At 45.2% G+C, this 13,994-nt stretch overlaps 1 protein-coding gene across 1 annotated transcript in view; it reads right to left on the bottom strand.

The window, feature by feature from the left end:
• The window catches only part of LOC146024716 (myosin-IIIb-like), a 493,994-nt gene that overhangs the window by 117,103 nt on the left and 362,897 nt on the right, over window positions 1-13,994 (bottom strand). The window contains exon 17 of the mRNA XM_083155469.1: window positions 44-103. Within this exon, the coding sequence (XP_083011595.1) occupies window positions 44-103 (60 nt within the window). The remainder of the gene's footprint in view (window positions 1-43; window positions 104-13,994) is intronic.

Genomic DNA, 13,994 nt, shown 5'->3' with positions numbered 1-13,994 from the left:
ATAATACATCCCGCCCAGTCAGTTCACAGGCTGAGGAACTTACCCGGAACTGCGCTCCTACTGACATCTTGCGTGCAGATGCTGTATCCTGGCAGATGTGAGCCTGTAAGACAGGATATCTAAGCGATCATGTAAAAGTCACAGAGAGAAATCTGACATTTAATTAGCCATGATCATAGAAAGATAAAATGTGACGGCAGATAAGAACCACTTGGCCCATCTAGTCTGCCCCTTTTTAAACATGTTACCTCAAACCATATATGATTCTTATTTTTATGTAAGGATATCAATATGCCTATCCCAAGCATGTTTAAATTGTACTACTGTATTTGCCTCTACCACCTCTGATGGGAGGCTATTCCACTTATCTACTACTCTTTCTGTGGGGTAATTCTTCCTCACATTTCCCCTGAATCTTCCTCCCTCTAGTTTCAGTGCATGTCCTCGTGTTCTGCTGCTTCTCTTCCTGTGAAGAATGTCTCCCACCTGTACCTTGTTAAAACCCTTGATATATTTGAAAGTTTCTATCATGTCCCCCCTTTCCCTTCTCTGCTCTAAAGTACGGTATACATATTTAGATCTTTTAGTCTTTCCTGGTACATTTTGTGATGTAGGCCATGCACCATTTTAGTTTCCCTTCTTTGTATATTCTCTAATGTGGTAATATCCTTCTGGAGATATGGCCTCCAGAACTGAACACAGTACTCTAGATGAGGTCGTACCAAGTGGCATTATTACGTCTTTCTTTCTACTACTGATACCTCTCCCTATGCAACCAAGCATCGGACTTGCTTTCTTCATTGCTTTGTTACATTGCCTACCTGCCTTTAAGTCCCCTGAAATAGTGACACCTAGATCCCTCTCTTCCTCAGTAGTTTCCATTATAGTGCCATTTATACTATATTTAGTCTTTGGATTTTTGAGACCCAAGTGCATGATTTTGCATTTTTTGGCATTAAACTGTAGTTGCCTTGCTCTTGACCATTCCTATAATCTACCTAGATCATCAATCATTTGTTTTACCCCTCTTGGTGTGTCTACCCTGTTGCATACCTTTGTGTCATCTGTAAAAAGGCACATTTTACCCTCAATTCCATTTTCAATATCACCAATAAAGATATTAAAAAGCACTGGTCCAAGTACAGATCCCCGAGGTACCCCACTTGTAACCTTTCCCTCCTTTGACTGTACTCCGTTTACTACAACTCTGCTTTCTGTCCTGCAACCACGCTCTTATCCATTCAACTATCTTAGAATCCAATCCCAAGCTTTCAAGTTTATTTAACAGTCTGCGATGTGGGACAGTGTCAAAAGCCTTACTAAAGTCTAGATAAGCTACATCTACAGCCCCACCTTGATCTATTACTTTAGTCACCCAGTCAAAAAAGTCAATAAGATTTGTTTGACATGATCTTCCCCCAGTAAACTCATGCTGTTTCGGATCCTGTAAATTGCTGGTTTTGAGATATTCTACAACTCTTTGGTACTTGTTTCCTAGCACAGCGCCCATCGCATCGCATACCATAAGGCATACGATAGTATGCGATGCTAGCCGATGTTATACAATTTTAAATTGTATACCATCGAATTGTATGGTATACAATTTTAAATTGTATAAGCACCCTAATGGGTGTTTACAATGTTAAATGTGTCCCCTATAAGATAAATAATTGTATAAGTACCGTAATAGGTGCTTACAATGTTTAAAGTACTCCCACGCCACCCGTACTATCAACGCCATCCCGAAGAGTGGCGAGCGCAGCAGTACACGTCCTCCGACCTTTTCATACCCCCACTATCCACGTCGGCGTGGAGTTGATCTTATATAGTGTGGCGAGCGCAGCGAGCCACCGAGCCCGAAGTGTGGCGAGCACAGCGAGCCCCGCGAGGGGACGCGGAATACATGTGAAATAATGCGCTATGCTCGCCACGCTTCGGGCTCGGTGGCTCGCCACACTAAATAAAATCAACTCCACGCCGACGTGGATAGTGGGGGTATGAAAAGGTCCGAGGACGCGTACCGCTGCGCTCGCCACACTTCTGGTTGGCGTTGATAGTGGCGGTGGCGTGGGGGTGCATTTAACATTGTAAGCACCCATTAAGGTGCTTATACAATTAAAAATCGTATAGGGGGACCATTTAACATTGAAAAAACCCATTAGGGTGCTTAAACAGTTTAAAATCGCATCGCATTGCATTGTATGCCATATACAATTTTAAATTGAATACAATGCCATACAACTGAATATCGTGGGCGCCGTGCTAGGAAACAAGTACCCTTTGTTTTAAGAGTGTTTCCATCAATTCCACTACTACTGATGTAAGGGCTCACTGGTCGATAGTTGCTTACCTCTTCCTTTCTTCCACTTTTGTGCAGTGGCATTACATTCACTGTTTACCAGTCCTCTGGGATTACTCCAGTAGCTAGTGACTGGTTGAATAATTATATTATTGGTTTTACCAGCTCCCCTTTAAGCTCTTTTAGTATCCTTGGATGTATCCCATCTGGCCCCATTGATTTATCCACTTTCAGTTTTGAGAGTTCTGTGAGGACTTTCTCCTCTGTAAATGTACTTGTTTCTCCCTCAGTTTTCTGACTATACTTGGCCCCTTCCCCTCTCTTTCAGCAGTGAATACTGATAAGAAATAATTATTAATATGATCTGCTATTACATTGTCCCCCTCAAGAAGACTTCCACTCTCTGGAAGGCGGAGTCACAGTAACTATAAAGATGCATGACTAATTAGACACTGCTAGTGACCAGCACCATCTGGGGGACAGCTGCTAGTGACCAGCACCATCTGGGGGAAAGCTGCTAGTGACCAGTGCCATCTGGGGGACAGCTGCTAGTGACCAGCACCATCTGGGGGACAGCTGGTAGTGACCAGCACCATCTGGGGGACAGCTGGTAGTGATCAGCACCATCTGGGGGACAGCTGCTAGTGACCAGCCCCATATCTCTAAGATAGAGCTGACAGTGACCAACCCAACCTGTGGGAGAGCTGCCAGTGACAAACCCCAATTGTGGGAGAGCTGCCAGTGACCAGTGTCATCTGTGGGAGAGCTGCCAGTGACCAGAGCCATCTGTGGTAGAGCTGCTTATGACCAGCACCATCTGTGGGAGAGCTGCTAGTGATCAGCCCCATATCTGTGGGAGAGCTGCTACTGACCAGCCCCATATCTGTGGGAGAGCTGCTACTGACCAGCCCCATATCTGTGGGAGAGCTGCTACTGACCAGCCCCATATCTGTGGGAGAGCTGCTACTGACCAGCCCCATATTTGTGGGAGAGCTGCTACTGACCAGCCCCATATTTGTGGGAGAGCTGCTACTGACCAGTCCCATCCGTGGGGCTGGTCACTACATTTATTAATAGGGAATGGAAACTACTGAAACAGAAGCGGTAGAGGAGAGGCAGGACTGTATATAGGAAACATTTATAATTAGTCTTTTACTTGATTGAAACTATAGAAGTTTATTAGCATCTGCCAACTTCTGTGCCACCAGAACTGTTCAGCTGGAGAGTTGGCTGGTCTGACCAAAATGGTGGTGAGATGTACAGATGTAGCCGGCTTCATCTTTGTAGGGGCTGGCGAAACTATCACCAGCACCCGCCAGCTTGCACGCCCCGTGGCAAAGGAGCTCCCTCCGGGTCCCTGCCGCTGCTGACGGTGCCACTCGCTGCCCGACCTCCCCCCCCCCCCAACCCCCTGAAGCAGAGATGGGCAGGGACCCGCTGCCTCACCACCGAGAGACGCATGTGCGTAAAAATGTAATGGAGTCCCTCTCCGCCGGCCAGAGGGGAGGTTCTCGCGGGCGCCGGGACTGAATGAGATGGGCTCCATCTGTAGAGAGGACATTTGTGGATCAATGTTTGATAGTTGGATGAAAGTCGGTTAGATGTAGAAAGGACATCACTGGATCAGATAAGTAGGACCAATTTTGGACAGTTGAGTGGAAGTTGGTTAGCTGTAGGTGTGAGGAAACTGGGTTTATGTGCACTTATTTAGGGGAGCAGCCTTCAAAAATCTGTATTTAGGGGAGCAGCCTTCAGAAATCCGTCCTTTACAGCTCCATGTGCCCGGTATGTGTCAGGAATTACACAATAGCAAGGTACAAATGCACCTTTATTTCATAATTGTCATTACATATGAAAACCATCACCACACTACTAACAATACACGCTACAGACTGATATGTGCCCAGTGGGTCTGAAGTTCTTATTTTGATGTTCAGGTCTCATTAGCTGAAATTGGTTTAATGAAACAAAGGAAATTTACCAAACATAATGTAACACTATTTATTGTAAATAAAGATAAAAATAAAAGCAAGAATACAGGCAAGTATGGTCAATTGCAGATAAATAATAGTCCATGAAGGATGAGAACTGGGATGGAAAACAGTTCTCAAATAAGCGCTTGAAGTGGAACTAGCAGTTCCAGATACTGGTACCACAAAAGTGCTGACTAAATCTGGAAACAGCATCCTTACTTCCTGGGTGTGCAGATGGTATGGCTCCAACGCATTGTCAAGGAGAGAGAGATGCTTGAAGTGAAATAGTCCCTCTATTTATGGGACTTGCATCAGGGGAGGGTGGATGCCTATTGGATTAGTTAGCCAATCAGGATGGTTGGAGCAGGCCGGGACTGGGGAGGTCATATCCGCCCCACTTCCGGTTTTATGGGCGATATAAACATTTATAATAAATACCACAGGCGAAAAGTTATTTACAGGCTATTTTTGGCTATTGAGAGCTGAACGTCAAAATAAGAACTTCAGACCCACTGGGCACATATCAGTCTGTCTAGAGGCAGAGAAGATGAGTCACCCATTCCCTGCCAGGGATGTATGGTATATCTTCCCCTGAAGAGAGCACAATTAGGTGTATACACTTCCCTGCCTGACATTTATCCATGTGGTGTGGGGCGATCACATGCAGTGTTTCCCATCTCCAGCTGCTCTCAGCGGGAAACGGTCATCTGTCAGACCACACTTAGGTCCACAGTCATTAGGTCAACCCCGGAAGGTCGACTGGCCCCAAGGTCGACAGGGTTAAAGGTCAACATGGGTCAATGTCGACATGGGTTTAGGTTGACAGTCATTAGGTCGACATGAGTTTTTCACTGTTTTTTTGTACCGACATGTGCCGACAGGCGGTATTTCATGCCCCACCATCCACTAGGGCGTGGTGGGAGAATAAAATAGTGTTCCGAGCGTAGCGAGGCACCGTGCCCGAAGCATTGCGAGCGGCTGCGGTTCAACTCCAACTGTGTCCATGTCGACATTCGGGTTAAAAAAAACTGAAAAACTCATGTCGACCTAGTGACTGTCGACCTAAACCCATGTCGACCTCTACCCATGTCAACCTTTAACCCTTTCGACCTTGGGGCCAGTCGACCTTCCGGGGTCGACCTAATGACTGTAGACCTAAGTCTGGTCTGACAGATGTACCGATTCCCTCTCAGCGCATAACGTTTGATCTTTACCTTTATTATTTTTCAATACACGATACAGGTAGCACTACTATGTAACACAGCACAATCTAAACTACAATAAAAAAACACCTTATAAAAGGAACAATTTCCCCCCCTTAAGCAGCCAATAGTCACCTCTGCAACTCTGTGAGCTGGGGCACGACACACTGAACTCCTGCTGGTTGCTGGAAGGACTCTGGTGGCGCATGGCCGCCAATGGTCCTGAAAGTGACGAGTCCTGGCTGCTTGCCCACGCTTGTGCTGGAAGAGAATACCAGTAGCTAGCCCTGAAGGTGACACTCTGCCTGCTTGTACTGGAAGGGCCCTAGTGAGCTTGATGTGAATACCGGCCACTGGCCCAGAAGGTGGAGTCCGGCAGCTTGGCCTGTTTGTAATGCTGATGTTCTGGCAGGGTCTGGAGGGGCCTTAGTCTCCTCCACCCTGGTCCTGCCTCATAAGGACAGTGACCATAAACAGATACAAGAAAATCTCCCCCAGAGCTGCTGCTTCAACCCATTTTATCCCTCAGTTCTGGGCAAGGATTGGCAGTCTCTGGAATCTCAGGGTGTAGATGTAAGCCCCAGAAATGAAGGGGTTAATGCCAGCGTGCCCCGGCGCCTGGAGGGTTACCCAGCGGCCCCATCAGCCTGTGACTGACAGGGCCAGAGCAGTTCAGATTGGCCTGGAGGGAGGAAGAGGCGGATAGGAGAAGGAGGTAGAGACTCAGGTGGGGGCTGAATGGAGGCGCGAAGGAGATTGTGCGGAGGAGCAGCGTGTGATGCCCGGCGTGGAGGAGAATTGCCGCGGCCGAAAGGAGAAGCGGGTGACGTCAGCGGTGACCCCCGCTGACCCGGAGCACCAGTGACAGAAGACGCGGCGGGGAGAGACTGCCGCAGCAGCTTTGAAGGAGGGGAGAGCTCGCGTGCTGAGAGAAGGGAGTGAAGAGCAGTGTGCTGTACGGAGACGGTGCAGAGAGTGTGGCGCGGCCGCAGCAAGACAGGAGGGGAGCCGCGATAGTGACCTCAGTGCCCCTGCCCCGCTGACCTCCCCAGTGAGTAGCCGCATACACGCGCGGCAAGGACAGTGACCCCCCCCTGCTGACCTCCTCCTCTGATCAGCCGCCCGTACAATGCGGCAAGAGCCGTGACCCCCACTGACTTCCCCATACAGCAGCCCAAGCCACCAGCAGCTCAGGCCACAAGCAGCCCAAGCACAGCAGCCCAGGCCACCAGCAGCTCAGGTCACAAGCAGCCCAAGCCACCAGCAGCTCCGGCCACAAGCAGCCCAAGCACAGTGGGAGAAGGGGGTGTGCAGTAGGGAGAACTGCAGAGCCCAGCAGTGATTGCAGCCAGACAGAGGACCCAACAGCAGCCGGGGTGCAGTGTAGCGGAGTGTGGCAACGCCTGGCGCCCACACTAGCAATCCCGTCGGGGTGCACTGCGACCGGTGAATGTCTGCCCATACCCAGCGGGAGCTGGCACCGTGCCACAGGTACTTTACCCCTGACCTAAAAGTTAACCCCCATACTTTGTCACTCCACTCTCCAAATCCAAGGAAAAGGTTGCTGGACCAACATTGCCACCCGGTGGCCAAAGGATAAAAGTACATTGACCCATAGACATAATTAAATCCTATGCATAGGTTCTTGTTGAGGACTGACCGGTCTTAGCTAACGATAGTACCCGGGTACATAGGCTTAGGTGGTGCGAAGTAATATTTCATGATATGTGTGTTGCGATAGGTAGCGGTTAAGATAAAGCCTGACTATTGTTATGTTAGTGATAATCGTAAATAATGGCCGTTACTGTCCTAGAGCTACTGTCCTGTTTGTATTCCAAATGATGTTTGCACTCTGATATTGTTTTATACTGTTACGTGGTGTTCACCCCATTCCAAGGTACAAAAACCAGCTGGCGCCCCTAGTTGCAGGCCCAGAATAAAGCATCAATTGAGAAAGTGTGTCGACTGATTTGTGTACCCATCCTATAGTACGAGAAGACTCCAGACCGTGAACCGGAGGAGACTGGTGGGACCGATTCCAGCCGTACCAAGTGAGGTATAGCCCCTTCCGGTGCCTACATAAATGTCCCGAGTCCTCTGCAGAGATTAGCCACATCTTCAATCCTAGAAATACACACGGTCACTGGAGTTCTTTGGCTCCCTGCTGGGCTGGTGCCTGGGAGTCTGTAAGAAGCCAGGTAATTGTCAGAGACTTCCGGTTCCGGGTGCGATGGAGTGAGCAGGGCAGCTCCACGGCTCCGTCCAGGCCTGACAACAAAAGTCCTTTACAAGGCTATTAGCCTCCACGGACTCATCCCCAAAGTCATTTGGGATAGGCCCGGGCAGCCAGACTGGGAGTTCGGAGGGTGATTACCTCAATTACAGCCGGACGAAGCTTCTTTGCCCGACCTGTGGCTGACTGCCGGAGCCTCCCTCCAATTGTGGGCGTCGATAACATGCAGCCCAATATACACTGCACGGAGGTGGAACTAGCGGCTCACACTGAGCGTGCCAAAGGTAGCTAGCTGCACGGCGCAGAAGTACTGTTTGCAATCTCCGGCCTGAGGCGGGGAGCACGGCGGAACTGACACCTGCGCCATCATTGATTAACAGCGCCGACGGCGGGGCTCCTGGGCGGCCTAACTCTCTCTACATCAGAGGCACACAACTACTGGCAAACACCTGTTAGGCACACCAAACCAGCTTTTTGCAAGGTAGGGAACGCAAATTCCCTTGTTTTAACTGGAGCGCCTGAACTCCCATATAAGTACAAGAGATCAAGAAGAGAAGGCCCTGGGGGCACAGCCTAGTAGGAGGGAACACACTGGGGGATATTGACAGAGCCTCCTGGATTCATAAAAATACAGAGAAGGGATAAACCTTATACAGTTTTCAATAGGAACTGCGGGATGCGGTTAATTTCCCGGCGGTCGGGATCCCGGCGGTCGGAATCCCGACACTGGAATCCCGACCGCCGAAATCCCGAAACTTTCTCCCTCCGTGGGTGTCCACGACACCCATAGAGGGAGAATAAAATAGCGTGCCGAGCGTAGCGAGGCACCGGGCCCGCTGCGTGGCGAGCGCAGCGAGCCCGCAAGGGGGGGCGATCCATGTCCCCCCCTTGTCGGGATTTCGGCGGTCGGGATTCCAGTGTCGGGATTCCGACCGCCGGGATCCCGACCGCCGGGAAATCGTATCGGATCCGGAACTGCCGCTGTATGAAAAAAGCAGGTATGGATAAATAAATAACAGCACAGCAGCCACCACGATCTTAAAAGTTGACTTTTGGTGAATGCACAATGTGAGATTAAACGCTTAGAGAAGGAAAATTATTCTCTTGTAATTGGCTGGAAGAAATTGAAAACCATTCTAGGAGAAACAACATAAGAATAATAGGCCTTCCAGAAGCCGTAAAAGTCCCTGCTTTGGAAAAATGTGTGGCCCAAACATTGCAGCAAATACTTCAAAACTAATGTAAAAATATGACTGTGGAAAGAGTGCATAGAATAGGCCCAACACCGAGGCCTAACGACACCCGTCCGAGAGTCACAATTTTTAAATCTCTAAGCTATACACACAAAGTTGCCATTTGGACAGCTTCAAGGAAGATGCCGGTTATTAAATGGGAAGGCAATAGCATACATTTGTTCCAGGATTTCTCCGGACTGGTATATATTCTTTTTGAAGTGCAGTTTTTTACGTCACTTTCTGTGTGACAGTGGTGAAAGATTTGAAATCTCCCATTATGAATCTCTGACACAAATCTCTGCATATGTAGGGCCCATAATAATCTACAATCAGCTTATCTCCAAGAGACACATTTGAAATCACTACTTAGGATATACATATAACCAGCCCAACGCAAATTTATGGTTTCTGATGAAAAAGGGCGATGTTATAAGTGTTCCATGACAAGCGCAAAGTACTTACATTGCTTCTGGAGCTGTAATAAAATCCAGAGGTTCTAGAACAAAACTATAGGCTAAATAAACAAAATATTTAATCTATCTGTAGTGGGGCTACCGGAAGTCTGTCTACTGCTCGCATTTGATAGGTGGGATTTAGGTACACTTGGATCTAAATATATTCCTTTTTTGGTTATTATTTTTACTATGGCTAAGAAATTAATATCACGCCACCGGAGAAAGAAGTCTGCTCCAACCTTGCAAGAACTTAAACTAAAGGTGTGTACACACGGGCACGATATGGCTTCCGATGTTGCAGATATAGTGCACATCGGAAGCCATATCGCATGCCGATTGTGTACTTTTTAGGGCTAACGAGCCTGATGCTCTGCCGATGCGCCCCCGAGTGAGCGCAAATTGGCAGCGAGATAGTAAGGGCAGGCAAGACTATACAGTGCAGATCTGCACTATATAGTCTTTGTGCCTTTACTCACATAGCTCCGGCGGCCAGGGGGCTTCTCCTGGGGCTGCAGGGCTGAACGCTGAAGCGCAGTGACCCGGTCCGCCGTATAGAGGAGGGTGGGGGGATGTGGCCTCTGATATACGCATGGGGGGGCGGTGGGGGGAAGCTGTTGCTGTGCCGCAGCACCCTGCCATCTGTGCCCCTGCCCGGCACCCTGGTGACAGGTATCGTGTCCTCTCCTCTTCTCTCCTTCATGCCGTGCGATGCGAGTCCCGATGCGATAAGATCACATCGGGACTCGCATCGCACGGCATGTCGACCGTGTGTACACACCATAAGACTCATCCAACTTGTTTATTTTGACTTAAGAACTCTTATGCAGAATGAAACCACAACATCGGACTCTTTTTACAACAAATGGGGCTTTTTTATTAGTTCTTTAGACGACTCTTCAAAACAAATTATTATGGACTTTTTTGAGAAACGTCTATGGCATAGAGTGAATCCACTGCTGGAGCGGGTTGAAGTGCGATTTAGACTTTAGTACAATTATTCTTCAGGTCAACATTGCACACAATACTTATTCTTAAGCTAAACACCAATTGGTTGTATATGATCTTACGACTAAACTCTAAACCACAAGACCCCAACAAGTAAAATAATTGGTTATTGCCTCCAGTCTGAAAGGATAACCAATCCTGGGAAAAAAAACAGTGGGTACATCTAACCCCTCCCAACAATCCAACGTATACCAAATATATATATTGATGACGAATACAAGTAGTATAATATTGTGTGCACTGCTGCCCAGAAAGGAAAAACAATATAGATTTTTTTTCCTCCCTTCCCTTCTTGTGTGTGTAAGTATGAGGGTGAGTAAATTTGTCTTTGGGTTTATAATTAAGTTTGCAGACGTTAGTTAAACAGCACATTGTGATATGTAGTATTTTGATGTAAATGCCTCCTTGAAGGTTCCTTGAAGACTCTATTTGTTCATTACGCATATGTTCAGAACCTAACTGAATGATAATTGTAACTTTACGCAAATATCTTGTTGGATACTGCTTTGAAAATTAATAAAAAGTAAAAAAAAAAAGAAGAAGCCAGGTAATTGTGTCAAGTAATACGGTCAGACACTGTTAATTCCTTGTTGTCATTTGTGATATCACAGGTCCTCCAGCTGATTTAGGGTTCCTGGGAGGTTAGGGTTAGGGGGGGGGGGGGTATGATGGTTTGAGATAGGGGTATTGGCCCTGAATTTCCTGCTTGTTCCATACACAGGGCAGCTATCGACATTCAACAGGGCATTCACAGGACTGAGAGTGCCTGATAGTCACTGGGATATATTTAGGAATAGGTGGGTAGCCCCCAACTGTGTTAGGATGCAAACCTGTCGGGCTTTGGGGTGACTACCGACTGATGATCCTGGTGGAGGCGTCCTAAGGATCATCACAGTAGGGAGGACATTTGTGGATAGAATAAGTTGAACATTTGGGTAGTTGCTGGTTGTGTAAAAACAGAAATTAACGCATCAATATTCCTATGCTTTTATTATACTCTGTTTTCTTAAATACTGTTATTATTGCTGCTGCAGATGACATTAGCTTTTAGCAAAAACATTTTGTGAGCAAACATAAGAAAATCCTGTCACTCACCACACAACTGACCCTAAGGATCTCAAACACAATTTACTTAATTTAATATTTTATTCAAAATTATTCCATAAAACGTTTTTGGCCTAGGGGTGCCATAACTTTACTTATGATACTATATGGAGCCGTGATTAGAAAAAGTTTGGGAACCACTGCTTTACAGAAAGAAATTTATTGAAAGTTTGTGTTCAGATATGTTGTCCCATGTGTTATTAAAAAAAAAAAAAACATTTTGACAAGAAAGGTATTCTAAGTAATAAGTCAATATATGGGTATGAAAATGTGGTTGCACTCACCACACACTAAAAGGTTTTAGTCAAAATTGAACATGTTAAAAAAAATGCACATGGAGAACAATTTATTTAAGGTGGGTGTGGAAATGACCATAAGTTGACTTGAAATGACCATAAGTTGACTTGCCTCCGATTTTGTATGACATGCTCACCACTCCTGAGCAGCCACTCAACCTGTCCCCTATATATGTATTTCTTTGGAAGACTGCCCAACCCAATTCAACATCCAGCAGCAGACTTGTCACTCAAATATGATTTAACCGCAGACTATGTTACAAAATTCTCACAGCTTCTAAAGACTTTACAAGAAAGGCAAGCAAGCTTTGTTATAAAGTCCAGCCTGGAGACTATGCAATGGTGAAAAATTTATTGTAATCAAATGTCTTGTAGATCAAAGGCAAGACTCGTCCCTGTGAAACGAACCGATTGAATTCATGCGTCTCACTGCAAGAAGGTTTCCGACCCGGTGGTGATATTATTTGAAGAAAAAGAACATACTGATGCAGATGAATATTGTGACATTGATTTGAACTTAATAAACTTATTTGATGATGGGCCTGTCCAGGGCCCCCGCACAGACCAAGACAAGGTCCACGGAATCAGAGGGCATCGTTAATGATGTCCCTGTGGTTTGTGGGCAAGAAGAGGTCCATGGAATCAGGGGATATCCTTAGTGGTGTCCCTGCGGGTTGGGGACAAGGTGTAAAAGAAGGATTCCCATGAGTGACCAAGTTTCCCATACACTCAATAACTCGAGAAGTCATTTTTGTTTTTGTAAGTTTTCATCTTTTCATAGTGAATGAGGGTTACCAGGGATTGGTGGCTGGCAAGGACGGTGTGTATAGTTATCAAAGAGGTATTACTAGAGTCATGGTGGTGTATTCTACTTCTGATTTTAAATAAAATAAAAAAGTATAGTAATAATCATAAAAGACACACATATACAGTTTACTAACTGATGCTCCCCGGATAAGGTATTCATCAGAGGATGGTAAAAAAGGTCAGAAAAATTATTGATAGCCAATATAATAAAATCATTAGAAGGTTTAAAATAAATATACGATTAATAACATAAAAGTAACTAAGAACTCCAACACCAGAACCGTTGATAAAATACATCTAGTGAGGTATTGGTAAAGAAGAGGCATTCTGAGTAAGGATGGTAACAATGGACAAACATAATATTTATATGCAAACTGACATTTCTTCCTTAGACGCTCATCATGAGCTGATAGAAAGAACAATAAGGTAAACTGATTGTTGGGTATATTGTCATCTACCGTATCACTCCGGTAATGGTGGGTTAACGGCTACTTATATTTGCAGTCAAACCAAACAACACTTCATTTTCTATGTAGGATTCACACAAGTGAATCTTATGAGGTTACTGACTCTCCCCAGGTTTAAAATTAACAAAGTGTCCAAAGTATAAACATGAGAGTATCACATGTATTAACAAAATGTAATAACTGAACATGATTGGAGAAATGCTCTCGTAGAGATCATTAAATACACTAAATTGGCAAAGAGTGTAATAACAGGAGATATTTTGGAATACAACAAAACATGTAGTTATCATGTAACAAAGTGTGTTGAGCTAGAATAAAATATAGATAAAACGGGTACTCATTGAATTGTTTCTTATGATGTTTTCTCAAATATACTGTCTAATAAGCCATGGACATTACCACAGGGATTATAGTATGTTTACAAATTTAAGGCTTTTAAATGGTTACAAACAAGATCTATTGAAACACATTTTTAGAGGAACAAATTTATTTACATTGTACCAAGATTATAAGGTTTGAATAGAGTTTGGGAACATAATTAAAATATGGTACAATAATCATGAATACTAAACTGATGGTGATGTTAAAAGGAAAGTTGGATACAATTATTTGGGTTAAAAATTAGTTTACTAAACAGAGGTGAGTAATGTGATTCCCTACAGTTGGTTTACTTGGTTGAACTCCAATAACTGGTTCACATAAATCAACGTTATACAGTATATGATTTGAAAAGTTTAATGTTTTTGCCAAAATAATATTTTTTATTTTTCTTTATACTAGGGAAATGCCTCAAGAAGGTTTTTCGATGTATTAAGAGAGAGACTAATGATGTGTTTTCGAGAGATATGAACTTTCTTCAGATATATGAAAAAGTTCAGAGGATGAAACTATTACAACAGAAATTAACATATCAATATT

The sequence above is a fragment of the Crinia signifera genome, chromosome 1 (assembly GCF_055691185.1).
Source record: "Crinia signifera chromosome 1, ASM5569118v1, whole genome shotgun sequence".
Classification (NCBI taxonomy): domain Eukaryota; kingdom Metazoa; phylum Chordata; class Amphibia; order Anura; family Myobatrachidae; genus Crinia; species Crinia signifera.
This window is presented reverse-complemented; position numbering and strand designations above follow the sequence as displayed.